The 26,750-nt window shown below is 34.0% G+C and overlaps 2 protein-coding genes across 5 annotated transcripts in view; one reads left to right on the forward strand and one right to left on the reverse strand.

Moving 5' to 3' along the window:
- LOC105195538 (ankyrin repeat domain-containing protein 29) overlaps positions 1-23,265 on the reverse strand; it is a 28,512-nt gene extending 5,247 nt beyond the window's left edge. The window contains exons 1-3 of one of the 2 annotated variants that reach the window (XM_011160981.3): positions 23,050-23,265; positions 12,066-12,176; positions 9,117-9,215 (exon numbers count right to left, since the gene is read on the reverse strand). In XM_011160981.3, coding sequence (XP_011159283.1) covers positions 9,117-9,215; positions 12,066-12,176; positions 23,050-23,145 — 306 coding nt within the window. In that variant the 5' untranslated portion in view covers positions 23,146-23,265. Of the gene's footprint in view, positions 1-9,116; positions 9,216-12,065; positions 12,177-19,736; positions 20,027-23,049 lie in introns of those variants that run through there. The other variant, XM_011160982.3, reaches the window with a different exon arrangement.
- A 13-nt stretch (positions 23,266-23,278) lies between these two features.
- LOC105195534 (40S ribosomal protein S21) lies at positions 23,279-25,131 on the forward strand. Of its 3 annotated transcripts, none has more exons than XM_011160974.3 (4): positions 23,279-23,407; positions 23,494-23,558; positions 24,440-24,575; positions 25,014-25,131. In XM_011160974.3, the coding sequence occupies exons 2-4, from the start codon at positions 23,509-23,511 to the stop codon at positions 25,077-25,079; spliced, it is 252 nt and encodes an 83-aa protein (XP_011159276.1). In that variant the 5' UTR covers positions 23,279-23,407; positions 23,494-23,508; the 3' UTR covers positions 25,080-25,131. The 3 variants fall into 3 exon arrangements, with proteins under 3 accessions (XP_011159276.1, XP_011159277.1, XP_039304732.1); XM_011160975.3 differs by having other exon boundaries at positions 23,326-23,407; positions 23,497-23,558; XM_039448798.1 differs by having other exon boundaries at positions 23,366-23,558.
- The last annotated feature ends 1,619 nt before the right edge of the window (positions 25,132-26,750 follow it).

A 26,750-nucleotide genomic window follows, 5' to 3' on the forward strand; every position in this document is an offset into this window, starting at 1 on the left:
AAGCTACGAAATGTCATGCTTAACGGTAAACTTTAGCGGCGAGAACCGGTCGTAAAGCGGCCTTGATATTTCGAGCAAATGTCAAATTGAATCTCTTCTCGTGAAAGATGCGAGTTTAGGAATTTTTCTACTTATGCACAATCGGCACAAATATCGTTTCACCGAAAGCACAAATATTAAATAAAGTAAATAAAGTAAAGACGTCAATTTGTCGCTCATTAATTTTTACTCTTTTTAATTTTTATATAGGGGAAAGTTGCTGAATGTATACCGCGATGTTCAATATTTTACGTTTTTACTTTTCAATATAAGTAACATTTATTGACAGAAGTAAAAAATAAATAAGAAATAAAATTAATAGACAAAAATTTAACAAGTTTTATTTTTTGAATGCCTATCAGCATTTTAGAAAATCAGGTACATTTGATGTAAATTTTTCGTCAACTTATATACATAGCTGATAATATGCAATTTTATTTTGAATTGTTATTTCATAAAAGAAAGGTTATTGTAAAATATTTTACATTCATTGTACATACATATTTACAATTAATATAAAAATTAAATCGATACTTTTTTAAACCCTATCAAGTTTCCTAATTCGTATCATTATAAATTACTATATAGAATACAATCAATACTATTATAGAATTTATTATATAAAAATGATACTCTAAGGTAAGATTGATAAATGATAATAGTAACACTAGTTATTGCTATGAAAAAAAATATCAATGTCAATTATAAAATTTATTTCAAATCAGTTTTACTTCGGCATTCTTTTCATTATTATTTATTAATTACTGAATATTTGATCGTTTTTTCGACAAGTTATTTATAAAATAAATATTAGTTAATTTTTACTTATACTTTTAATTACTTTAATTCGTAAATTCCATGTTTTCGAAGACGATTTAAAAGGTCACAGATTTGCTTTAGGCGATCGATTTTCTAAATCACACTTTTAGCAGCATGTTACAGAAAAGCTTATAATAAATTAATTTTTTATTACTGTAATAAAAAGTTCAACATGTAATAATAAATGACTGAAACATCGAGCTACAATTTCAAACTTCGTTTTGCATCCAAAACAGCACTAAAAGCAAAATATAATAAAAAAAAACAGCTCAACCGATTCGCACTTGGCAACTCTACCCTAATTATACAATTCTACTTTTCCAAAGTAGAAGTTTCATAATTTCTTTTCGCATCGTTGATCAGCCATTGAATCCAAATAAAACGCGAAAGGTTGCGCTGTCGATATTCCTCGGAACATCATTGAGATTATTAATAAACCCATCCCGTTATACAAGTTGAAACTCGGCAGTCGTGAATTATCGATCTCTGCGAAGCGCGACGTAGCGCCGTATTTTACAATACAACGTACGTTGTCCTTCACCCGATTGAGATAATGTCTCGCGTTAAAGCGTGACTATCCACCACCCGAGGCACGTGTCTCGTCTCGTGTTCGGATCGCGTAAATCTTCGAAACTTTCGTCGATCGCGCGGTTGTTCCCGGCTTAACCATCGGTTACGAGATACCGGGTCTCTATAATAGGCTACGACGAAGGCAATTAGAACCCAGCGTTACGCTTTCACGCGGGGAAGATAAATCCTCCCGGCACTGTCGGCCGATTCCGATCGTATTCGCACCGACGCGGGAAAGAGAGTCGTAAACGGCAAATTGGGAGTGAGAGGCTTTAGGACTTGGAACGAAACGTTAGCAAATTACCAAACGCGCACGGTGCTCTTTGAGGTATAAAAGCGACGACCGACGCTCTTCCTAGGAAGCGACCTAGGAAAATTATTAAAAACCATTCTCTTTCTGAGGCGCACAACATGAACAGTACAACGCGACTGCAAAATTTTTTAAGATACATTTACGATACTATCAGATCGTATAAATTACACTTTCAAATTCTTCGTCTCGCACGGCATATACAGTATTTCTCTCAAAGAGATCTCTCCCCAGCCATTCGAGAATGACACGCCTACGGTATTATAACGAAATCTATTATAAGAGACGCTTTTATTACCCAAATCAGTTCCTCGAGTTAAATAGCACTGTTATTTTTAACCACTCGACTGCGCGCAACGAGCCTTGTCCTTTCATACATTCTCTGTATCTTATTTTATTACGAATTTTATTTCTTACTTTACGGATGTACATTGCAAAAACATTTATTCTCAAATAAACACTTTTTAGCATCATTTTGTTAAATAAAAAAAAAATATTTTCCAAGTTTAAAAATAAATTATTTTACACAAACTAATATTTATTTAAATCAAAGGCAATTATTTGATTGGAAGAAACTTTTTTCTAGTATACATTGTTAAATCCGCAATATAAAATTTTATCCAATTTGAGTCATTTTTAATCATTTCCTCATCGCTCTTGCTCAACGTGTCGTTAATTCAATTAAAACAGGAGTTAAACAATTTAACTCCAGATATGATAAATTTGTTATTTATTAGATACATTGATATGAACTTTTTAAACACTAAGCAGTTCAACCACAGAAATGGGTTGATTAGATGAGAGCTTGTTCTTTTAACTGCACGTTTTGTAAATAAAAAAAATAAATAAATTTCAACACACGTGGCAGTTAAAAATAACAGTGTTGTTTAACTCAAGAAACTGATTTAAATTTGACGCTTTAATATTTAACAGTGTATGCACATACTTCTCAATCGCGTGATTTATTTTGAGGCTCTCCTCCATACATAAAGTCTTAGGCGCGCCACTGGACCCGGCTCGAGTAAAATGCACTTTCACTGCCGTAAAAGCTCCCGGTCGAGGGAGCGGCGAACTCGTAGCTTTACCCGTTATGTATCCTGCCGTTCCACACCCTGAGGCCGATCGTATCTTCGAAAAACCTCAATTTGCGAGAGATACGACGCAAATCAATTCTCCGATATCACTTCCGGGGAAAAAGGGGAAAAACTTTACGCTTCCGTTTTCCATCGCGCGTCGCTTCCTTTTTCCTTTCTTTTTTTTTATTATTATTATTTCCGCTCTTGTCCATTTGCAACACGTGGCGAACCGCATTTTCCGTTTTTCTGCAACCTGCAACGTATCTTTCTGCCTGGAAAACGGGCCGCGCGGTGCATGCACACGCCGTGGAGTTACATGCGCCGCGATGCGTGGCGACCGAAGCGGGGACATAACACCTATCCATTACCGAACCGCAGAAATTCTATAACGCGCCGATCAACCTGTCAACGTACGGCTACCCGATTCCCTTCGCTTCGCCGTCCGTGCGATCATGCATTAAGGAAACGTGCGCAAAAATCCGGGCCAGCTCGAGATCAAATGCCCGACACGTACATATACCCGTCGGGGGGCCACCGAGTTACAATTGCGTTCACGGATCCGGGCGGATTTCGAAACTAGATTCATACAAGTGAAGGCGGAGAGAAATTCATTTATTTGCTAGGCACGAAAAATCTGCGAGTGTCGCAAACGACAAATGTCTTAAACGCCACTCACAAATGTGCGCGAGACTATAATCTTGGCGTAATAACTGCGAAGCTCTGAAGCGTACACAAAGTATTATGATACGATACACACACATAATATTATTGCAATATACAAAAATTGTTTTATTTCTTCTTTCTCTCCAAAATTCGTGGAATTTGCGCTTCGTTCGAGCAATGTAAACGTTTGCAAAATAATTATTATAGAAATTTAATATCTTAATACCGATCAAAAAAAGAAAAAATGATTGAACGTTTATTACAGTTTAGAACGTTACTGAAAATTTAACAATGACAATAAGAATAATATAAAATAAAAAGAACAAAATCATAATAATACAAAAATTAAAACACAAACAAAAAAAAGAGGAAAAAAATCGTGTAATACATGAGTGAAGAAATGAGATGTAGTGATAAAAATACATTAAAAAATTTAATATTTTAATATCGAAAGAGAGAGAAAGAGAAGGTGCGAGCTGAAGATCTGAGCGTAACCCAGAGAGATGTCCGCTGAATCAGCCAAGGCGCGTGCATAGCGGTACCGCACTTTACAGCATACGGATGCAAAGCCCGCCGATTGAACATCGGTAGTTCCAAGTAGGGCAACCAAAGGTCAGTTATTTTCGTTTGGCGAGCGCACGCGGCGCCAATTTTAATTAATTAACCAGAAATCGGTCGAATAATAATTAACGATAAATACACTGCACGATACCTTACGTGCGTTAATTAGAGATTGATTGGCATTAAATAAACTTGTTACGAAGTCACGTGATCGCTGCAGCCGATGCACAGTTCATTCACTGACGAGAGTGCCGCGGCTAACACAAGATCTACAATTTATCGGAGGTTGAGTCGGGTTGACCCGACAGGTGTCATTCACCCTCGCCGACGTTGTCCATTTTTAGATGATCGATAATCACAGGTACAATTTTTAGACGATACCATCTATTGGAGAAATCTTTTAAATTCTTACTGCCGCGTTCAAAATTAATGTTTCATTGCGAGTCAAGAGTAATAAATGTCGGAATTTACGAAGAAGTGGCGGAAAGATCTTTAAATAAATTAAAAAAAAAAAAAAAAATACGTTTAATAATACAATTAAATGTTATACGTAAAGATAAAATCAATTGTAGAAGAAACTGCAAACAATCTTTACATAACAGACGTATAAAAATTCACGAAAATAAATTAAAAAGAAAAACCGATATGTGTCTATTTATATAACATTTCTCAGAGCAATAAGATGTTACTTTTCAGTAACAGATCTTTATCGAAGGATCTGAATAAGAGCTCAATAAGTTTGATGTTTAAGTATGATTTGATACTGAAAGTACACAGTGCTCCACAGAAAAAAATAATATCCAATCAAGAATTCATTGTTTCATATATAAGCAAGAATGTAAAATCTTGAAAGAATTTATAATTTTAAATAAACTTAACTTGCTAACATGAAGAAATTTTGCTTCTCCGTGCAAACAAATTATATCTGTTTATGATTATCAAATTCTTTTAAGAAGATTTCACATTCTTGTATAAAACAACAAATTACTGTTGATTTAATATTAATTTTTTTTCTGTATACTGATAAATACACTTTAGAGAAAAAAAATTCGTTAAAAAATAAAATATTTAGTCCAATGCGATCAACTAAACAATAGATTGATTCAACAATTATTTAGTTGCGCAAAAAAAAAATATAGTTCATTCGTGTCAACCATTCAAATTGTTCAATCAAGAATTAATTAGATCAACTCAATATTTAATTGCACGTATCGGACTAAATATTTGTTTTCCAACAAATTTTTTTCCCCGCTGTAGAAAAAGTAAAAGCGCACAACAAATCTTAAGTAAGAAATAAAAATTGTTATCTACTTCCTACACGCTCTAATGTCCTATAAACGGGCTCTTTGCTGTCGTGCCACACGCGCGATTTTTCTACGTATCCCACGAGGATACTCGCGATGGTACGGACGGATAATATCTAACACGTTTAGGTAGATTATAGACACACAGTGTCAGCGATAATTCCTGAACTTCCACGTTACCGTCGTTGCATGTTTCGCGCAGGCACTCCGGCTATTAAGAGGCACATTAGAATCACGCGAACCCGCACGCACGAACGTTATGGCACAAGCTCACGGTATGCGCAGGCAACCTTGAAATGTTGCGCCCATCGTTTCCCTCGTTTTCCTCTCTCGTGCAATTCGTTTCTCACCCCGCGATATTTATATACTAAGAGTTAAACGTTCCGTCAGGTCGCCAGAAATTAATGCGGCGTTAAAAGTCCAACGGCACTGCTTATCTAGATTAGGGGGGTAAAAAAATATGCGAGCTTCGCTCCTTAAAATTATCGCTTTACGCCAATTACGGCTGCTCGCTGGGGATTTATTAGCCGATTGCTACGCGTACCGATAAATTGATATGGAAATCGAAATGAGATACAATTATCCCTGTAAATAACGGTCTCGGGATCTCCGAGGTATTAATTTGGATGGGGGGGAGGGGGATCGCGTTTTCCACTTCATGAAAATGTTCCTGGATCTCGTTCCGCTGATTGCGTAAATGCGACGAACGCGTTTAACGGGTTTATAATGAAGGTTTGCGTAATTCTGCGTCGAACGCGACGTCGTCATCGTTTACGCTCAATCTCGTAGGAGGAGCGCAGACCGTGCGATCAGCTCGATCGTCGAACAAATTCTTATCCTCGAACACGCTTACTCATAGTGCAACTTCTCTCCCTCTCTCTCTCTTTTTACTTGAGTATATTTGTATTTTTAAGCTGTATCCGTTTGGTTACTTTTGTTCACAGGTGGAAAAAAATTTATTGAAATATGGATCTGAAAATAATTACGTCGAATCATTTAAAAAATTGTATCAGATATTTAACTTGAGTGCTAAAATGTCAAAACTGCAGCAATTTAATAATTTCGATGGGGCAACATAAAATTATTTCCTAATCTGCATCTAGCTAAAATTCTAGACGCTGCAGCAAAATTGTTCCTTTTGTGCACTTGAGTTCTTTTAACGATGTTGATTTTATTTTTTTTCCTCCACTTTTATTTCATTTTTTTTCTCTTTTTGTTTCTTTTTATTAATTTTTCTTTTTTTTTCTACTATTGTACTTATGTGTTTGCTTCCTTAATTATGTTTTATGCATGTATTTACGCAATTATTTGTTGCACTCTGCACTTGAGAAGATTGTATCCCAGACCGTTCAATAAATAGCAATCATTCATTCATTCACTCTCTCTCTTTTTCACACATTTCTAATAGTGATCATATCCGCCAGGAAATTGACAGTCATTCCGGATACATTTTGTCAATCAATACTTTTAAAAAATGTTTAATACTTTCAAGTTTTTGCACAAGTTCAATACTAACAAGTTTTTTTGTTATATAAAAAGAGAGTTTGAAAGAATCTAAATCTGTCGTGATTCATAAAATACTTAGAATCAGATTCTATATGACACGCGAAATAAACTGGAATAAATTCTATATGAACCGCGAATAAACTCTCTCAATGCAAAGATATTAATGAAAATAAAATTCATTGCGAGTTCCATTCTGCTCAAATTCTTTTGCTCTTTTTATACTTTTTATAAAGAGATGATATATAGCGTAACATCGGCCTTCCAAGCCCGACAATATTGTCATCGATTTGCATACAATGCCGTAATTCTAGATGGCACGAGACACCGAGGGAGAAAGGGCGAAGAGCATGGACTGGACGATAAATTCTCTTGAGGCACTTAAAAAAGGGTTGCCCGACAGCTTCCTGGTGCAGCGCGTGACACGCTACGCGACGGGCTTTTTATGTCTCGCTGAGACGCCGTGCGCGCTTAAAAGCGATACAACGCGTTGCAAGATGACGCTCCAGGAAATTTCAAAAACTATTTTAATGCCGCGATACTCGGAACGAATGCTATCTAAAGATAGAAATCTTAACGAGATCGTAAAGTCAGAATCGCTTAAAAAAAAAAAAAAAAAAAAAAGTTTCGAAGAATTTATAATTTTTTCTACAACCAAAATTGTCGCGAAACAATCGTCTAATTACAAACAATCTGCAGTGAATAGAGTGCTTTCTCTATTCAAATTAAATTTCTGAAATATAAATCTTATTCAGTCAGTTCATCGAATTTTACATTAATAAATATTAATGTTGTGAAACTTGATTGTCAGGATATTTAACGACATAAAACGTTTATTTAAAAAATTGTGAAAAATGAAGGTATATAATTTTCGTTGCGGAAAAACCTTTTCGAGATCGAGGAATTCTCTGAAGCGATTATACTACAAGGTGATTACTATGATAAATGTTAATATTCCGCACAACTTTATTTCACCCTTTGATCGAGCGTAATTAAATAATTGAGATCTGTTTTACGGCGACGATTAAATCGTAATCGACTTGATAGTCTCACGATTGCAATACTCGATACCGGTTTTGTTGCGGCTATCAATGTCTGCGTACGAGAATAAATGAAATAACGTACAATTACGGAGATACGTAATGAAACACATCCTTCTATCTTCTTTCTAATCTAAAGATTAAACGTAAGAAATGTATCATGTCGAAGAAAAAAAAAATGAAATCATATAATGCATTTAATCGTATTATTTGTATGTTGTTACATTACAACTGCTTTACGGTCGTGATTACGATTATAAATGATACTTCGTGACGATTAGAAACAGCACTCTGAACTACACGCTATATTACTCGATGATACTCGACGGTATTTTCGTAGATAATGATAAGTTTGCGTACATAAAGCAACAGAATTCTCAAAATATCGCTTATCTCATCAATTTCTATCTTACACGATCTTGTTGGTAGTACGAGATAAATTGCAGATAAACATTTGATAACATTTTCGTTTATAGTCAACGTACGAGCAAATTGAAAAATATTAAAAGATCTTTTACAAGCGGAATTTCCGTCCAACAAATTTTAATGCTTCGTCGCCTTGCAATACGTTTATATTGTAGTTATATTGTAGTAAATTTTTGGCCATTAGCGCTCTCTCAATACATTGTTTTCGACACCTTCTCTACACACATGTTGAAAAAGTTTGACGATGATAATCAAGCTTTGGTGAAATAATTTCAATTAAATGTTTTATCAATATAATTAAATATTTAGTATTATTTAGTAATTACATTAGTAATAATAGTAATCAATCGATTGCCGAAAGGTTACTAAATATTGTTTTATATTAACCGAACATTTAATTGAAATTACTTCATCAAAGTTTAATAACTATCATCTAAGGCTTGATTATTTATTATCCAACCAATTTCTTCAGTATATATTGTGAATCATGATACTTTTGAGTTAATTTACATTATTTTTACAGGTATAAAAAATTCTTTAATGACTGTTACGGATACTTTAACATCTCTAGAAAGTATTCGTACGGCTGTTTATTTAAACAAAAATTGTATACAATTAAATACCAGTAGTTTTTCAAAGAAAATTTAAATTATTTTTTTACATTAGAAAAAAGAAAAAATTCGCAGGATAAAATTGTGGAATCATACATATGGCAGAGTGTCAGTGAACATGCTATGAGCGCGCACGTCATTGGATGTCATTCATTAGCAGATCGCACGATCTTTGACACAAGATCAGGACTTACCAGCCTTTTAGCATTGGAATCCGCTCCCTGGTGCAACAGTTCGGTCACGGCGTCGATGTGGCCACCGGCGGCGGCTAATATCAAAGGTGTCGTGCCGTCCTGAAAGAAGACCGACCTCGTTTGCAAAACTTCGCTCCAACGATTCAATTAGACGCGAAACTTTCCCGCCGGTGAACGCTACCGGCGAATGTATGCCGGGGTATATTTTCTAATCGATCTTCTCGCGAGCACAATTAAGAGATTCCCGTTAAAAGCCCTAAGTCCACTAATGCAATTAGCGCACGCACACAATCAAGAAACCAATTGTCCAGTTTCACTCGAGTAAAAAAGACCAATAAAGACAGAGATAAAATAAGAGCGACTGCTTTATTGCAATTTTATTCAAATACATCTTTCGATCTGATTTCTTTAAACACGTCAAGTAAAATTTTTTTCAATTGGAACACAAGTTTGCTCTTAATGAAAATGTATTGCTGGCATGGATTTTTACTTTCAGTCGAATTTTTCCTAATAATTATAATATTTGATGAGAAATTTGTAGCGTAAAATGAACTCCTAATATTTTGTGTTCGGACAATAGTTTCGTGTGACTGTATACCATCCAATATGCATCCATATCTCGTAAAAAGTAACGATTTGCGCACAACAAGATATTCTTTAAGGATGTATCGAACATATAATCCTTGCAAAGTTAATAAAATTTGGAAATGTGTTTAATATTAACACTTCAAATAAATTATATACATATGAAAGTTGTGTGAATAAGATTTTATTTAATAATATTTAGTTTCTTAATTCCATTGGTTATTAAAAATTAAATTATTTTTTTACAACATTAGAAAAAAGAAAATCTCAATTTTGTTGTATAAGTGCTTTATTCAAGATAATTTATACAAAGTTTCATTGTGAATTGTTTAGTTCGTAAACAAATTTTGTTTATTTTACAGGACTGATCTCTGCATCGCAAAATGAAACTTGACATAAGTCATTTTGAATATTAGAGCACATGTCTACTTTTTATTGAAATAACTATAGATTCAGATAGAAATTTTTTCCGCCACTTTCAAATGCAATATAAAACAATCTGTAATTTTTCCATAATTTTCTTAATGTTTTGAGAAACGTCCTATACATCCTTAATTTACTATCGCTGAAAAAAGTCAATGCATATTTCGTAAAATATTTGATGTTTCAAATAAATACAGAAAAATCGCGATTGGCAAGAAGCACGATGACTAGACATATAGCGATTCGGTTCGGCTCTGACGCTGACACAATTCCACGTGGTTGAGCTCGTAAAAAAAAAAATAAATAAAAATGACGGCGGTAAAACACGTTCGGCCCCCAGGCCGAAAAGTGGCACGATTAGTGTCCGCACTGATCTAATAAACCACTTTCGAGACGCGCCGAGAGGAGCGTGACGTTACTCGTGCTGCTCGCGCCTCGCCGTCGTTTGCATAATGAGTCGACCGGCAGCGAGGAGAGAAAATCGCCGGTAATCCGCGCTTTTGCCGCGATATCGCTGATCTATCAGCGAGACCATTGCAATTAGGAACGTAATTTCCTGTCTAATAGATTTCCGACAGCAATCTTAGGCGATCGTATTGTCTTTCAATTGATGAACCGATTTTGATAAAATCGATCGTGCGCAATCAGACATCGCGTTCCCAGGAAGGCGCATATCGATATTATCATCTTCATGCAGAGCACACAACTTTCTTTCAATTTCTTTTTTTTTTAAATGCACGGAATTTTCTCCTAGAATTTACTCTCAAAATTGTGATAGGCGTGAAACAATACAGAAGAATTTTATTATGCATTTAGTAAAATTTTGCTAAATTTTAGTAAATTTTACTAAAAGTATAAAGTAGAATTTAACCAAACTATTTTTTAATACAAAATAATTTGGTTAAGTTCCACTAAAGTTTTACTAAATTTTACTGAAATTATAGTAATGTCCGTCCGCGAACAAAAGTACCTTGAAATTATGACAATTACACAATTACAATTAATTCTCTGTACACACGATTCAACACAAATAATCCCGCACATCTTATTTCTTAAAAAAAATTTTTTTCAAAAGATCATTGCAATTAGTTGTTTTTCTCTAGCCCATAGCTCTTATCAAAGTGTGTCAAATGACTCTTCCATTTCTGATGTGCGCTTTCTTTTCACATTCATCTCTTGCACAGATATACGGGACCTACAGTTTAAACGCCGGTTTTGAACGATCTAATTTAGAGGGATTCTTTTGGCAAGTTACTCTCGATAGTTTGTCGTTGCCTTTCGAGAGATAGCGATCGAATAAAATCAAATGTTTCTAATCAGTGAATAATTGATTGTAACATTTATATAAAATTTTTTATGGTAAACAATAATACAAATACAAATCAGGAATGTTAAAGTATATGTAAGAGTTACTGAAGAATTTTTTTATACTTGTAAAAAAATATTGAAAATTAACTTGGGAGTGGACCAACGTGTACAGAGAGTTAAATTGGCGCATTCCAACTGCATTCTGATATTCACTGCTAATGCTGAAAATCTACACAGAGAGAATTTTCTCTTAGAATTTATCCTCACAATCATGATGATAATCATTGAATACCATGGACTTTGAAGAATTTTAATACACATACTTTTAGTAGTTTTATTAAATTTTAATTAAACTGTAGTAGAATTGACCCTAACTATTTTATAATGCAAAATAATTTGATACCAATTTTATTAAATTTTACAAAATTTTGCCAAAATTAAACTTCTTTAAACGCTGTCCCGCGATTATCATCATTTTAAGGATAAATTCTAAAATTCTCTTCGTGTACCAAATCACAGAAAGTGTTCTATTTCGTTTGTCGCGAAGCTTTCCCGGGAAACCGTGTCTGAAAGACGTCTACGTGACAACGAGATCTTATACTTCGAAAACTGAGGGTATTGCTCGGCACTGACCTTGTCCTTACAATCAACGTGGACGCGTCCGGAATCCAATAAAATACGAAGACGCTTGGCGTCCCCACGTGCCGCTGCCAGATGCAGCTCCACGTCCCAAGGAGACTCTTTCTGAAAAAGCAAAAAAAAAAGGTAATAAGTGAATAAAACGCTATATTCTTGTTTCTTAGTTTAAGAAAGGTAATTATTACTAATTATAGTCGGAGCGACGAGGACGCAGAGTGTAACTAAAAATTTGTTTATATACGTCTCTCGAGAGTGAAATAATCTATCACAATCGTGACAAAATAAAATTAGGGAGCCTGATGCGGAAAAATGGAGGAACCCACTTTCTTTAAATAAAAAAAATCTGAAATTAATTGTTTAATCTATAGACTAAAAAAAATCAATTAGTAATGTCATTAAGAGTCAAGATCAATTTTAAAAAATTCAATTTGATTCAATTTGAAACATCTCGATCTCTTTAGATCCTTAAAGAACGGCCTATTAGAAGAGACTTTCCTGGGCAAAGTTACTCTCAGTGGTTTCCCTTTTTTAAGTTTTTCTATTGTTTTCCATATTTTCGTATCATGTTCATTTATGCTATTTTATGAAGGATTGTCTATATCGACGCAAACACAATTTTACATTTTGTCGCATGTTTTTCAAGCCTGCCATTTATGACAATTATTTGTTATGTAATAAATTAGGAATACTTCATTACATTTTAGATCCAATTTGCACTGTAGCTGCAAAGTTTAAATATATAAAAAAATATATATATAAAAAGAGAAACTGTATATTAAGAAGGTTTCTTTTTGAAGAAATCTTACTGATGTACAATGCTCAGTCCGCTACGAGCAAAATTTATTTTCACAGCTTCAAAACCGTGTAACTTCAATTCCTTCAATTTAAAATGCAATTTGTATGCCTGATGCATTTAGGCACCAAATGTATGCGTATTTACAATTATCAATGCCCGTATATTTTTCGAAGCATTCCAACTTTGCTTTCTTAGGCAGAGTTAGTCTCTCAGTGGCTTGCCTTTGCATTCCGAGAGATGGCGATCGCTTCTAAAATCGATTAAAAACCGATTTAATTATACTGCTCTGGATAGATTTGAATCCGGATCTTTGGCACGGAGAGCAAACTCGCAACTCCTTAGGTCGCATTAATTAGAGATTAAATACAATGTTAATCAATTTATTAATATGAAACAAATCGCTGTTGACTCTTCAATTATATTATATCGTTTTAGATTTTTTTAACTAGAAATAAAAATACTTTTAAAGAAAATAAAAATTTATTTAATTTTAAGAAATGTTATGTAATGACGTTATTATTTATCATTAGCTTTTTTAAAGTAAATAAATTATTTGTTTAATTTAAACAATTTTTTAATTCAAAGAAAGTATTAACAACCTCTGTTTTATACAATTCAGTGCTAGTAAAGAAATTATTTCATCAAAGGATATTTTCGCGCAAATCCGAGTCTTGATATCTAAAAATAATGAGGAAACATTCCAATATCGGATAATAAATCGAGGCCCGGTTATACGAGCCGTGAATTGGGTACATAATGAAATATGAACGTAACTGTGAATACGAGCTCATCAGATCATCGTCTAAAGGCTCGTCAAATATTTTCAGTGTCCCCATAATCTCGGATATATCCTCGTCGCGGTTGTCGTCATTGGGATCGATACTCCTCGGAATCGGAGATTCGACGGTCTTTACTACCTCGTGTTTACGACGTCTAACGGTGAACAAACGTTATCCTCGCGAGTATCCTTCGCCGCGATGACGATCGAAATAATTATAATGCCGGCCTTCGCTTTCAAGTGTTTATGGAGTGATTTCAACTCGCGCGAGTGGCGCAAACACGTTCTCGGAGTAGGTGAGAAAACATCTCGCGTTGATTTCCAGAGGAATAAACGCCCGTGTCCTCGGCCCCCGTCTCGCGCTCGCAGATTTATGTCTTGTTAACGGAACTCGCGCGCTCCGAAATATTTCGAAAAATTCCACGGACGGGCAGAGAAAATAAGGCTTGTAGGCCTGATATCTCTAGTCCAGCTTTGTACCCGTTAGCCCGTAGTTTACCGATTCCGGACTCGCGGTCACGGATCGCAAACGTAAAATTGCAGAGCACGTCTGGCTGTACGCTCAATGACGCGGAAAAATATTATTAGAGGATCTTGCGGCGATACCGTAGCATGCAGCAAGGAGCATCTCCTTCGGACATGTAGAACGCGGAGAATAAATCGTCTCGTACGAAAATCAAGTATTATAGTATAATTATAATTCTATCAAGCATTGTAGTATAATTATAATTCTCGACTAATTTTTTTAAATAAAAGGATAGACGTACACATATGCAGAAATTATTATTTCTAATATTATTTTATGTCATCAATCTCATTTGTAAAATATAACAGTTAGAAAGATTAATAAAAAAAAAAAAAAAAAAATTTTAATAATTTTTTTGTATGATAATTTGTATATTAAAAAATACAATAACAAAAAACCGGTTTAAAAGTATTCAGCAATTTATGTCTATAGCTTGAAAGTTCTTCATATACCTAGAAAAAAAGTTATGTTTAAATTGATGAAATCATTTCTCCAATTAGACTTTTTAAACTAGAAGTAAAAATACTTTTAAGGAAAATAAAAATTTATTTAATTTTAAGAAATGACATTATTATTTATTATTATTAGCTTTTTTAGAGTAAATAAATTATTTGTTTAATTTAAACAATTTTTTAATTCAAAGTATTAACAACCTTTGTTTTACACAATTCAGTGCTAGTAAAGAAACTATTTCACCCTTTGTTATGGATTCATAATCAGATTTGAAATTCAAATTGAAATATATTACACAACCTACCATGTCCTCCCTCAACAATTTCGTTTAAATTTTCGTTAACTAGTCGCACCTCTAGTGACAATAATTTCTAAACAGTTTTCGATTGTAATTAGTATGTGTGATCGACGATTAAAGCTTTAATTCAAATATTAAAATTATAAAAACAATGTGGAAAATCACGCCAATGCCGCCACGCGTTTCTCCTCCCTCTTTCCTTTTTTTCATGTATATTCGCGTTTGATTTGTTATGACGTTTTAATACTGAAAATTTGCTTACCATACCTGTTGTCACTAAATTTAAAGCCCGCTTCAGACAATCTGTTGTTCACATCAGATATCAGAAACTCATAATTAGTTTACTTAAAAGTGTATACGCCCCGTGCATTTTGATATACATTAACATATCTTTTGTACACGAAAAGAACAATTTTGCTGAAATACAGATATGAAAGCAATTATGTTGAATCATATAAAAAATTGTATCGGATATTTAACTTTTGGTTGCTGGAATGTCAAAACTGTTTACAACAACATTATTATATTTGGATGTCCTAGATAATTATTTGATTGACCCAATATCAAATTATTCTCTGATCTGTCTCTAGCTAAGGTTTTAGATTCCGCAATAAAATTGTTCTTTCCGTGTATCTGCAAAAATTTATTAAAATTATAAATAGAAGTCGCGGAACTTATCGCCTAAATGTTACATAAAAATTACGTAGGGTGATCCATAATAGTTGGAACAACCATTTACCATGAGAGACTTACCGACTGCACTCCATGTAATTTATATGGAGTGAAGTCATCTCATATGACTTATGGAGTAAGGCATCTCTCCTCATGGTAAATAATTGTGGATCAACCATTATGGATCACTCTGTATAACGAAATCATTAGATTCATTGAAAAGAACGTTCTAATATGTCTAAAACAAATTTGCAAGAGACTGTAACACGTTGCTCTTGCGAAATTTGTGCGATTGAGTATCGCGAATTTATTCGCGTCGTTAACGTATAGTTGTTAACAAGCCTGATTCGAGCAGCCCGATGTAAATCTTACGTAACGTAGCTAGGGAAAAATATGATGAACGAGCTATTAAGCGCCGCCAACGTCGGCAATATATTGCGACCGGTTCTAGAGCGGACTCTACACACCGTCCGATATTATGCAACGCGTAATGTCACGAACAATATCGCGCTGATAATGTCTATCCGCAGCTGAACTCAAACGCATTGAAATTATGACAATTACGCGATTGTCAGCGGTTATAACCCTTTGTTGTGTAGTGTCCTCTTTAAAGAACATCATTCTCATCGCAGTTTTTACGTATTTGGTAATTGATTAATATTACGTATTTCATATCGTTATGTTTTTAAGATTCGTGTGTATACTTGAATAACAAAAATATGCAATTATTTTGCATTAATTAGAAACAAAGGATCAGTCAAAATTAGCACTTTTTTTTAACAAAAATTCGTGCAGAGATGAAAACGATAATTTTAAATTCAGATTTATAAACAGCAACCCCAAAATAAATGATAAACTGGGAAACATACTGATTCAGCAATTACGTACAATAGAAAACTTTATGTAACAAAGGGTTAATTCTCTGTACATACAAGGTTCGACACAAATGATTCAATATATTTCTTTCCTTTAAAAAGTTAAAAGTAATATAATTAGTTGTAACATTTATATACAATTTTTTTGAAAAACAAACAATTATACAATAATTTTCCAGAGATATTAAAGTATATGTAAGAACTAAAAAATTTTTTTTACACCGGTGAAATGAAAATTAACTCAGGAGTGTCATGATCCAATGTGTGTAAAGAAGCTGAAAAGCAACTTGCGCACAGAGAGTTAAATTCTGGTGCATTCTGGCTGCGTTCCAAAGTTTATTTATTGCTAATGTTGAAACAGAAAAAATGTTCTCTTAGAATTTACTCTCAAATTCATGGTAGTCGTACAATAAAATGGACTTCGAAGAATTTTATTATTAGGTAAGCTTTTTTGATTTTAAAATTTAATTAAATTTTGCTGAATCAGGTATCATTTTATCCTTTAATATTCAATAAACAATAAGGATAAAATGACACTTGAGAGACACTGAGGGAATCTGAATGCACCCCAATATAGAATAGTTTGCCTAAATTTTATTAAAATTTTACTAAATGTTTAAAGTATTAAAAATGTTTAAAAGTGTAAAAATTTTATTTATCTAACGATACGTGACGTGCTGGAGAAATATAAAAATCGGATTCGAATTAAGTGTCCCAAAACCTACAAGAAATAAAACTAGTTTTATTCTGGTGCTCGAAAAAGTTCCATTTCTTTTTTAACCATGCAATCGACTATGCAAAGCGTCATCCTCGCGGTCCAGTTTTCTACAGAAATATCCGGGTCGGCAAACGCGATCGAGCGGCGCCTCGCTTACGGCGCGACAAACCTCGCCTTTCGTTTTTAATCGCGGCTCGCGCAGGTGCACCCATTCATCGTCGCGAATCAGAAATAACGAGCATGCTACAACGAGAGATAAGACGCGCATATATTTCTTGTCGCGCTTTTAATACACGTGTCCTTCGAGCTTTTTCGTTCGCGCGTTAGATGAATCACGCGCTCGACGCTCGACGTCGCGTCGCTGCAACGCGACGGATAACAATTGAAAGAAAAAAAAATAGTATCAAGGGCTGATCGCGATAAGAACGACGTTTTTTTCTCTCCCGGAAGAGAAAACAATCGACTCGTCGGAGATAAAAGCGCACAGTAGCGATAAAGTATCCGCAAATTAAATGAACCATGCAGGAAGCTCGAGAGAATAGCATTAATCCTTCGTGGTCAAAACTATCTCGCAAATAAGCGAAGTTCGAATATTTCCCTAGTTTTATCTCAATCAATTGATTTAACAGGAATTAAAGAATTGTTATACTTGAACGAATTTATTTAAAAAAATATATTTGGCAAGTTTTTTTAATGGTTTTTTTCTTAGACGGAGATTAATCCTTCAAATTATTTCTCGCAAATGAACGAAATTTAGTATTTTCTCAATTTCATCGCTATTGGTTGCTTTAACATGACTCAAAGAATTTTGATATAATTGGACAAATTTATTAAAAAATATGCTTGGCGGTTTTATCAATGTTTTTTTTAGACAGATTAATCCTTTACGGTCTAAATTATTTTTCGCAAATGAATGAAGTTCAAATATTTTCCTAAAAGCCCTAATTTCATCTTAACCAGTTGGCTCAACATCAAAGAATTTTTATACTTGGACAAATTTACAAAAAAATGTGTTTGACGCGCGCTTTTGTCAATGTTTTTTTAGGTGGATTAATTCTTTGTGATATTTCAAATGAGTAACGGTCAAGTATTTTATCCTTACTTTCATTTAAGCAGCTGTCTAATTTGACATATGTTCATTTCAATGTATAATAGATTAATTTTAATTTCGGTTCACTTGTACTCTCTTCCTTTTTCCAGTTCTAAGAATCAGGAAAAAGAACAGAAAATAAATTTAAATCGAATTATTAAAATTAATAGTTAACGGAAACCTTTGTATCGTACTTTTATCGAACATCACAAGCGGAGCATGTTCGCGGTTGCTTTTTATTATTTTTACAAGTACATAAAAATGATAAAGTACATAAAAATAATTACTCTTATATATATATTTTAATGTCTCTAAAAAAATATCGTTATCGATGTAAAAAAAATGTACGTAAATATTATAGTTAATAAGATATTTCAGAGAAAAGAAGTTTGCAGGACACAAATGACCTAAGGCGTCCATTGAGTGTTAATCTACACTGGCCGAAACGGGCTGTAAAGTATCTTTATTATTTGAAGGAATTTATGGTGCTTCCAAATACAGTTTGTCGATTATAATCGCATACAGGTTTTTACTTGATGAATAACGCAGAACCTATCGCGATGCGCAGAGCAAAAGTCGTAACATTAGCAAACAAATGCTACTTGTGACGTTTTCTTCGATATTTATTGATTGTAAGAACATTTGATTGCAATGACGACATATTCTGCGAAATATATCTCATTTCAATAAAATATATACTCATTTTTTTACTAATTGGTTTATTTATTATTGTTAACGATTCAAAGATTTATTTCAGCGAAATATTATCTTAAATTTTTAAATAACAAATTAGAAAATACTCGTTTGTCGAAAAATAAAATAATCACAAAGAAAGGTCATAGACAAACGAGTTTTTTAAGAATGCAAAATATTTTAATCACCAATGTTTAAAATTAAATATTTTTTCGGTAATGCACTATGTCGAGACTAATTTTTAACAATAATAATTTGACGGGACATAATCTCACGAAGGGTTAAGCCTGTCCAACCGAATATTCGAAAAATTCTGTCGAGTCCATATAAATCCAAAATCAGAAACAAATCATCATTCATTTGTTTGACACGTGAATCGCCGATGGAATGAACGTCTCCAACGGGAAAGTCTCAATAAATTACAACACGAATTTATCCCCCTCGCTGAAAAGAAGCTAATCTTATAATTTCAGACGACACGAGAAGCTGGAGAAGCATGCGTCTGAAATGTCAAATTTCCGCCAATCACACAATTACAAAATTTTTTCCTATAGCCGCACAACTGTCTATCGTCCAATCGAGATCAAGATCCAACGATGCAAACACGACCGTATTTTTCCAAACTTTTTCGCATCGCAGGAACAGAGGACGGCGTCCAGGTGGATGGCCTCCCTCTGGGAAGACAGCACTCCCGCCGAAGGGGGAGGAGAAGGGGGAGGGAAAGTGCATCCGCGCCGAATCTCGGCGTCTCTTTCCGCGTACTCACCTTCATGGACATGTTGAACCGTTGCCGTGCGTATCCCGATCAATCGTGCGTTTGGTCCTGCCGTACAGTACATCGCATGTTCCCCCGCGAACATCCGCACGACGCACGACTATCACCCGTCCATCCAGCGCGAAGCGCGCCCCGCTACTGAACGCGAGCCACCGACGCGGCCTGTTTTGAAGCACCGCTCTCGCCCGGGTGTACGTAGGAACGTCGTCGTCGGTCCTGTCGAGCGGCCGACGCGAGTCGTCTGCAGCACGCAGCACGTAATCGCGAATTGGACGGAGCGCGCGCCGCGTCGACGAACTGTTGCGGGGATCGGAGGGGATCGGAGGCGAGAGGAGCCGGGGAAGCAGCGGAGAGGAACTGCGACACAACGGGAAGTGCATCGGACAATCTCCTTCGTGTCCCTGCACGCATGCGCGATATTGAAATTTTAGGCGGACAATTGTTAGAAATAATCGGGACTAAAAGTTAATTTTTTAAAAATTAAATTGAACTCAATTGAGAACAAAATTCTACTACGTTCTACAAACTCCTAGAATTGGAAACAGTTTTGTTAATTTTAGTAGTTAAATACATATATTTAAGAAAAAAAAATTTTTACAAAAACAATATTTTTGTAGACAAAAATAATTTCTACACATTTTAATTTTTAGTAGAACTGTGAGTATTCATAAAAATTTTTTTTCGCCAGTGTAAACTACTTAGAAATGTGTAGAATGCTGTAGTTTAACATAGCTTTATCGAGAAATTTCTACAAATTTCATCTCGTAACAAAAATACAAAAATTTACAAAAATTTAGAAAAATGTTTTAATTCTAGTATTTTTATGTAGATATTTCTTAAAGTATAAATTTTTTTTTGCACCAGAAATGGCTTATAAAGTTAATTTAGTAACATTGAAAATTATATGAACAAAAAGTCAACTTAGTTAAAAATTGCAAAATCATTTAAATTAGATTAAAAGTTAATTTTGTATTATATTTATATCGAATTAGAATATCGTAATTTCTAAAAATCAGATTACTCTAAGTTAGTTAAAAGTATGGCTCATCAAATAAATAAAATAATTTAATATTTGCAAATAAAATTTATATGAAATAACAAAGAAACACTATTTCTTTTATATGTAGTGGGAATGTATTTTTTTTACATAAATTTTTAACTAAGAAAAAAGTTAATAAGTTAAAGTTTATATGTTTTAAAAATAACTTTAAAGTTTAAATTTAACTCATCTAAAATTAAATAACAATAAGTTGAATTAAAAGTTATTAATTTTTCAATTTTATTATTTAACTTCATAACTTTTTAACTTATCACCTAACTCTGGGAATAATGTATGCGCATATAAGTGTTGATTTGAATTTCAAATCTGATTACGGATTCATACAAAACATGAGCTGATTTAATAACTTTCGAGATTGTGGGACGGGTTATGTGTTTTATATCAACCTGGGACATGTGTGTGTTCCAAATGCAATTATAATGAATAAAAATTTCATAGAATAAATATAGTAATAAATATTTATTGATAAAATTTTCTAATAAATATTTATTTGAAAAAATATGCTATTACTGATCCAATTAATGCGCAATTGCATTATGTTCGATAACGATATGAACTATTTGTGATACATGTCTACTGAAAACTGTCGGTTTGATGTGGTAATAACATTTATCTTGTATGTCCGATAGAGATGGTCAAGGCAATTCTGTACATTACTCATAATTATTTCTGATGTACTATCGTTGCAAATGACATTTTCTCGATACAGGTGCAAAAAGTCAAGAAAGATGTTTTTATAAACAGCAATTATGAAAGATTTCGACCAAACTCCTATTAGTTTAATTTGTTTTAACGATCAATACTTGCTATATATTTCGTTACTTGAATAGAATTTTTATTTTATTTTCAGTTTTTTTAATTTTTTTTCCATAATTCTTTTATAACAGTCTGTTCTTTTTCGCACATGAGGTCTGTTCCTTTTGTGAGTATCTTCTTTAAATGTTCGAGTTTTTAAATGCTCGAGTACATTGCGCCGATAAAAATTTTTCTTAGAATTTTTTATTTAAATTTTTCAGAATTTTTTAGAATTTATATATATACCTTTAAAAATTTTCTTTTAGAAAATTTTTCTCAAAATTATTCATATAATTTTTTAGAACTTCTTAAAATTTTTATGTAATAATTTGTTAGAAAATTTTTCTGAATTTATTATACAGATTAGAACACTTCTGAAATACTACAAAAAAGTTTATATCTTTTCTTAGAATTTTTCATATAAGTTTATAAAATTAATTTAGTTATGTTAAAAGTTACATTAAGCTTAAATTAACTTAAGTTAAATTTAACTTTGAAAAGCATTATTTATATCAAATTAAAAATTTGTAAGTATTTAATTTTGGATTGCTTAAAATAATTACAATATAGGCTTATCAAACAAATTTTATATTTTGTTTGTAAATTAATTTTATATGAAATAACAATGAAATATTTTTTTATGTAAAAATAAATTTTTCTTTTAGACAAATTTTGAACTTAAGAAAAAAATTGATAAATTAAGGTTTACATTTCAAAAATAAATAGTTAAAGTAAAAAATTAAGTCGTTTAAAATTAACTAAATGTTTAGTTAAAAGTTATTAATTTTTTAACTTTATTATTCAACTTTTAGCTTTTTAATTAGTTAAGTACTATCCAACCTTGATAAATTAAAGTATCTTAAATATTTCTAACTCTCACTGCTCTCACTTTATAATTTCTGGTAAAATCAAATTTGATAAAGTTTAAAGAATTTTTTAAAAATAATAAAATGAAAAATCTTATTACTCTTAAAATATCTCAGAATTTTCATAACTGAAAAATTTTAAGAGAAGATGAAAACTTTTCCAGTATATTTGAAAAGTATTCCAGTCTTCCAGTCACATAAAAATTCATGAGAAAAATTTGCTTCAGGCAAGTGCAGAAAATGCAATGCAGCATAGCAAACAAGGCACAGTCTACAATTTACGCAAACGCAACCGGCGCAAATTCCGTAAAGAGTCGCCATCTCTACAACATAGACATACATTATAATGCCAATGTTCAAACCTCGGAAAACACGTCATCCGACTGTTGGTACATACACTTGGCAAAAGGAGCGCCGAGCGCGCGTACACGAATTTCAAATTGTTCCCGTTCTAACGGCTTTCGCGCGACTGACTGATTCTTTTCGTTGCGCAACGATAAATTACGCGAACTAAATCAAACTAAATGAGGATGATGCGCGAATACCGAATTGTAGGAGCGAATACAATTGCAAATTGACTCACCGCTCGCCGCTGATCGCTCTGTCCAGCTCCTTCTCGACCGCAGCCCTCGAACATTCGAGATCCAAGATCCTCATGACAATTCGTCTCGATTAACATCTAACACGAACGCGCGACACTCGGTTTCACTTCCGACACTCACCCGTGTCAAAAACGTACGGGACGACGAAGATGCGAGGTGAAATGCGCTGCGAATGCTGCGACGCTCCGTTCCTCCCGACCGACCATAACCGTTTGAGCGACGCTGTGTGAAGTTAATATGGCCGCCACGCAGGCGCACGATACGCTTCACGCGGTTCCCGTTTCTTCGTTCGTCGATCCTTCCGTTCCACAGCCATCTCGAGCGACTGACGTGCCGATTGTAAGCGACAAGTATTTACTAATTAATTAACGCGGCTGCATTTTCGTCAGAACTGTACGTTAATTCTTCATTTCACGGTGTTGCAGCAGCTATAGAGAAAAATGGAGAACGATTTGGGAAATCTGGTCGATTTGTACATTCCCCGCAAATGGTAAGATGCATTTACACGTGGTTCACGTGGATGATTCTTGTAAACTTTACACACGGCAAGCGAACATCTCGTGTAGAAGGTGCTTCGTCAAGTTCGCAGCGTACTTTCTTTTTTATATCGGAAAGATCGACCGAAGAGCGTATGCGATAAGTACGCTGCGATTTGCGCGTGAAGTTAGGTTAGGTGGCTTTACACAAACCTGACTGCGAAAATGATATTCGCGGTAGATGCTTGTTTCAAGACTGTTTTAAGTAATATCTAAAGATACTAAACCTCTTTGTACTTGGTTTATGTCATCTTAAGGCAGTACTTAAGATAGTCTTGAATATATAGAAATCAACTTAATATAAGTCGAAGAGTCTGTTCGGCTATCCTTCCCTTGTAATTTCCTCATTTGAAGTGAGACGTATGTAATAATAAGAGAATACAGATTAATATGTGAAAACACAGCTAATTAAAGATGAGTCTTAATAATTATAATGTGTTCGTAGTGCTTATTTTTTTTTTGCAAAGTATAAAAGAGAAAATGGCCTAATTACAAGCATTTATGTTTCGACTATACTGTCTGAATCAGCTCAAGAGTGACGTAATCTTTAAGTCATCTTTGAGAAAAATATATTAGTATATTAATTAACAATTTTACTTGCAAACATTGTGTATTCTAAATTATTAGCAAGAAAAAACCATATCACAAGCCAATGCAAAGATGAATCTTATTCATTTATACATTATAAGATCTTTACATTGATATTTAGTATATAATTTTATATATCTTTTCAAGTTCGAAATATACATGGTCAAAAACAAGGGACTTGCAGGAAAGTAATTGTACATAATGTATTTTTGCTAGAAGAAATTGATTTTAAATCTCTCTGTTACAGCTCGGCGAGTAACCGCATTATCCATGCTAAAGATCATGCATCTATACAATTAACTCTGGCTGATGTTGACCCAGAAACGGGACGCATGACCGACACTCACAAGATGTATGCAATCTGTGGAGCAATTCGTCGTATGGTATGTTTAACCTTCTGCCTGCAACCAGCCTCCATCTGCATTCTTTTATTGCCTAGTCAAAAATTTTCTTACTGTTTTAAGCTTTCAAAAAGTTGCAAAAAATTTAGGGTTACTTTTCAACATCTCTGTTATATTACCAAATAGTTTTTTTATTTTAAATGTTACAACCTTTATTTAATAAAGTTTATTTTATTTCGGGAAGAAATTTCAGAGTGAAATTTTACTTGTGTTGCAAAAGATCCAGATTGCAGAGGGAGAATCAAGTTACTTGTGTATATACAGATTTATATGACTCATTCTTTTATTGATCTTTTAAATATGAAATTATTATATTATTAATTGATATATTTCTGCGATGAGTCATAATACTGTTAGATAATATTAATATTAATTTGCAGTAGCATTAAATCTGATGAAATCTTTATTTTCTGTCCACAGGGTGAGTCTGACGATTGCATCGTGAGATTGACAAAAAACGATGGATTACTATCTAAAAACTTTTAATCTAAGTTATGTAACAAGGTTATTTTCAATAAATTAAAAAAGATAAAACAGATTAATGATTTTTTTTTTAACTTACAGTAATCTCCTTTAAATATGGTAACACATGTAATTTTACAAGTAGTTATTTAATTTTACAGAAAAGAATTTAATAGATATTTATATATAAATATCAATAATTATATAAAAAATAGAATTTTAATTAAAAAAAAAAAAACAATTAATTCGTGAATTTTCTTTCAATTCAATACAATTATTTAACAACATAAAAAGTAAAAAAAAAACAATATATTAGTAATTAAACGATAGTAGGAATATGACCACGCATCCATAAAGATATTCAGGAAATCATAATGGTTGTTAAAAGACTTTATTCAGATGGAAAGTTAGACAAGAATTAACAGTTTTACATCGAAACTATTCGAAAAATCCTTCTCTAATATTAGCACATATTAGCGAAGAAGATGAAACTCTATTTTCAAAGCTTTTTATCAGACACTTTATATTCTATTTTCTCTTGTCCAACATACTTTTCTAATAATAATTCTGATTTAGATTATAGATTTAGAGATATTCCAAAGATCTTGAATACTGATTGCATTACCGAGTAAATTAATTTTCGAATCGGTTTGACATATCACAAAATCCTTTTGTAGAATAAAAGTACGCATAAAAAAAATTTGGATAGGATAGATTTCACAGGAAAATCGAAAGAAAGAAAAGAAGCCTGAGAACAGCCATGTCCACGATTAAGATTTTAGCCAATTTTAGCTGATACAATTTTTCGAGACACCATACGCCATCTCTACACGTGGACATACACTACGATGCCAATGTATGTACAGGATAGATCTCGACAAGCACGCCACCCCGCGATTGTTGGCACACCTGACGAAGGGAGCGTCGACGCGCGTACACGAATATATCAACCTCAATCATTCCTAACCGCTTTCACGCGACCGATTCATTCGTCTCGTCAAACTGTACCGACAATAACTTACGCGACCGTAATGAGGACAAGGCGCGAATACGGAATTGTAGGAGCGACTACAAATACAAATTAAATTGACTCACTGTTCGCCGCTGGTCGCTCCGTGTCCAGCTCCGACTAGCTCTGTCTCGGTTGCAGCTCTCGAACGTTTGAATCGAGATCCAAGATCCTCCTTACGACGATTGGTCTTGATTCACACTTGGCACGAACGCGCGATCCTTTTTGGCACTTTCGAAACACTCCCGATGCTCGTCAGAACATGCGTCAGAAACTCGAGATACGAACGGAAAAGATACGAAACACGATTGAACGCGACACGACTTCGCACAATGCATCGCATCCGACTGACGACGAACGTTGGCACGAACGCCCTACAATTTACTTCACTTCCGACACTCCACGAAACTCTCGAAACACTTGCTCGCGTCAAAAACTCGTATAGGACGACGAGGATGCGAGTTGAAATGCGCCATGACGCGCCGCGACTTTCTGTCGTCCCCGCGTCCCCCCCTGTCCGACGCAACTCGCCGACTGCTATTACTGCGTAGCGGCGGCGGTAGCGGCGCGCAGGCGCTAGTCACGTGAGTCATACGTCACGCCGCTACCGCTGCTACGCAGTGCCAGCAGTCGGTCGGTTAGGGAGCATGCGGAAGGTCGTCGCGGTGCGTCGCAACGCATTTCAA

This window comes from Solenopsis invicta, chromosome 4 (assembly GCF_016802725.1).
Source record: "Solenopsis invicta isolate M01_SB chromosome 4, UNIL_Sinv_3.0, whole genome shotgun sequence".
Taxonomy (NCBI): Eukaryota; Metazoa; Arthropoda; class Insecta; order Hymenoptera; family Formicidae; genus Solenopsis; species Solenopsis invicta.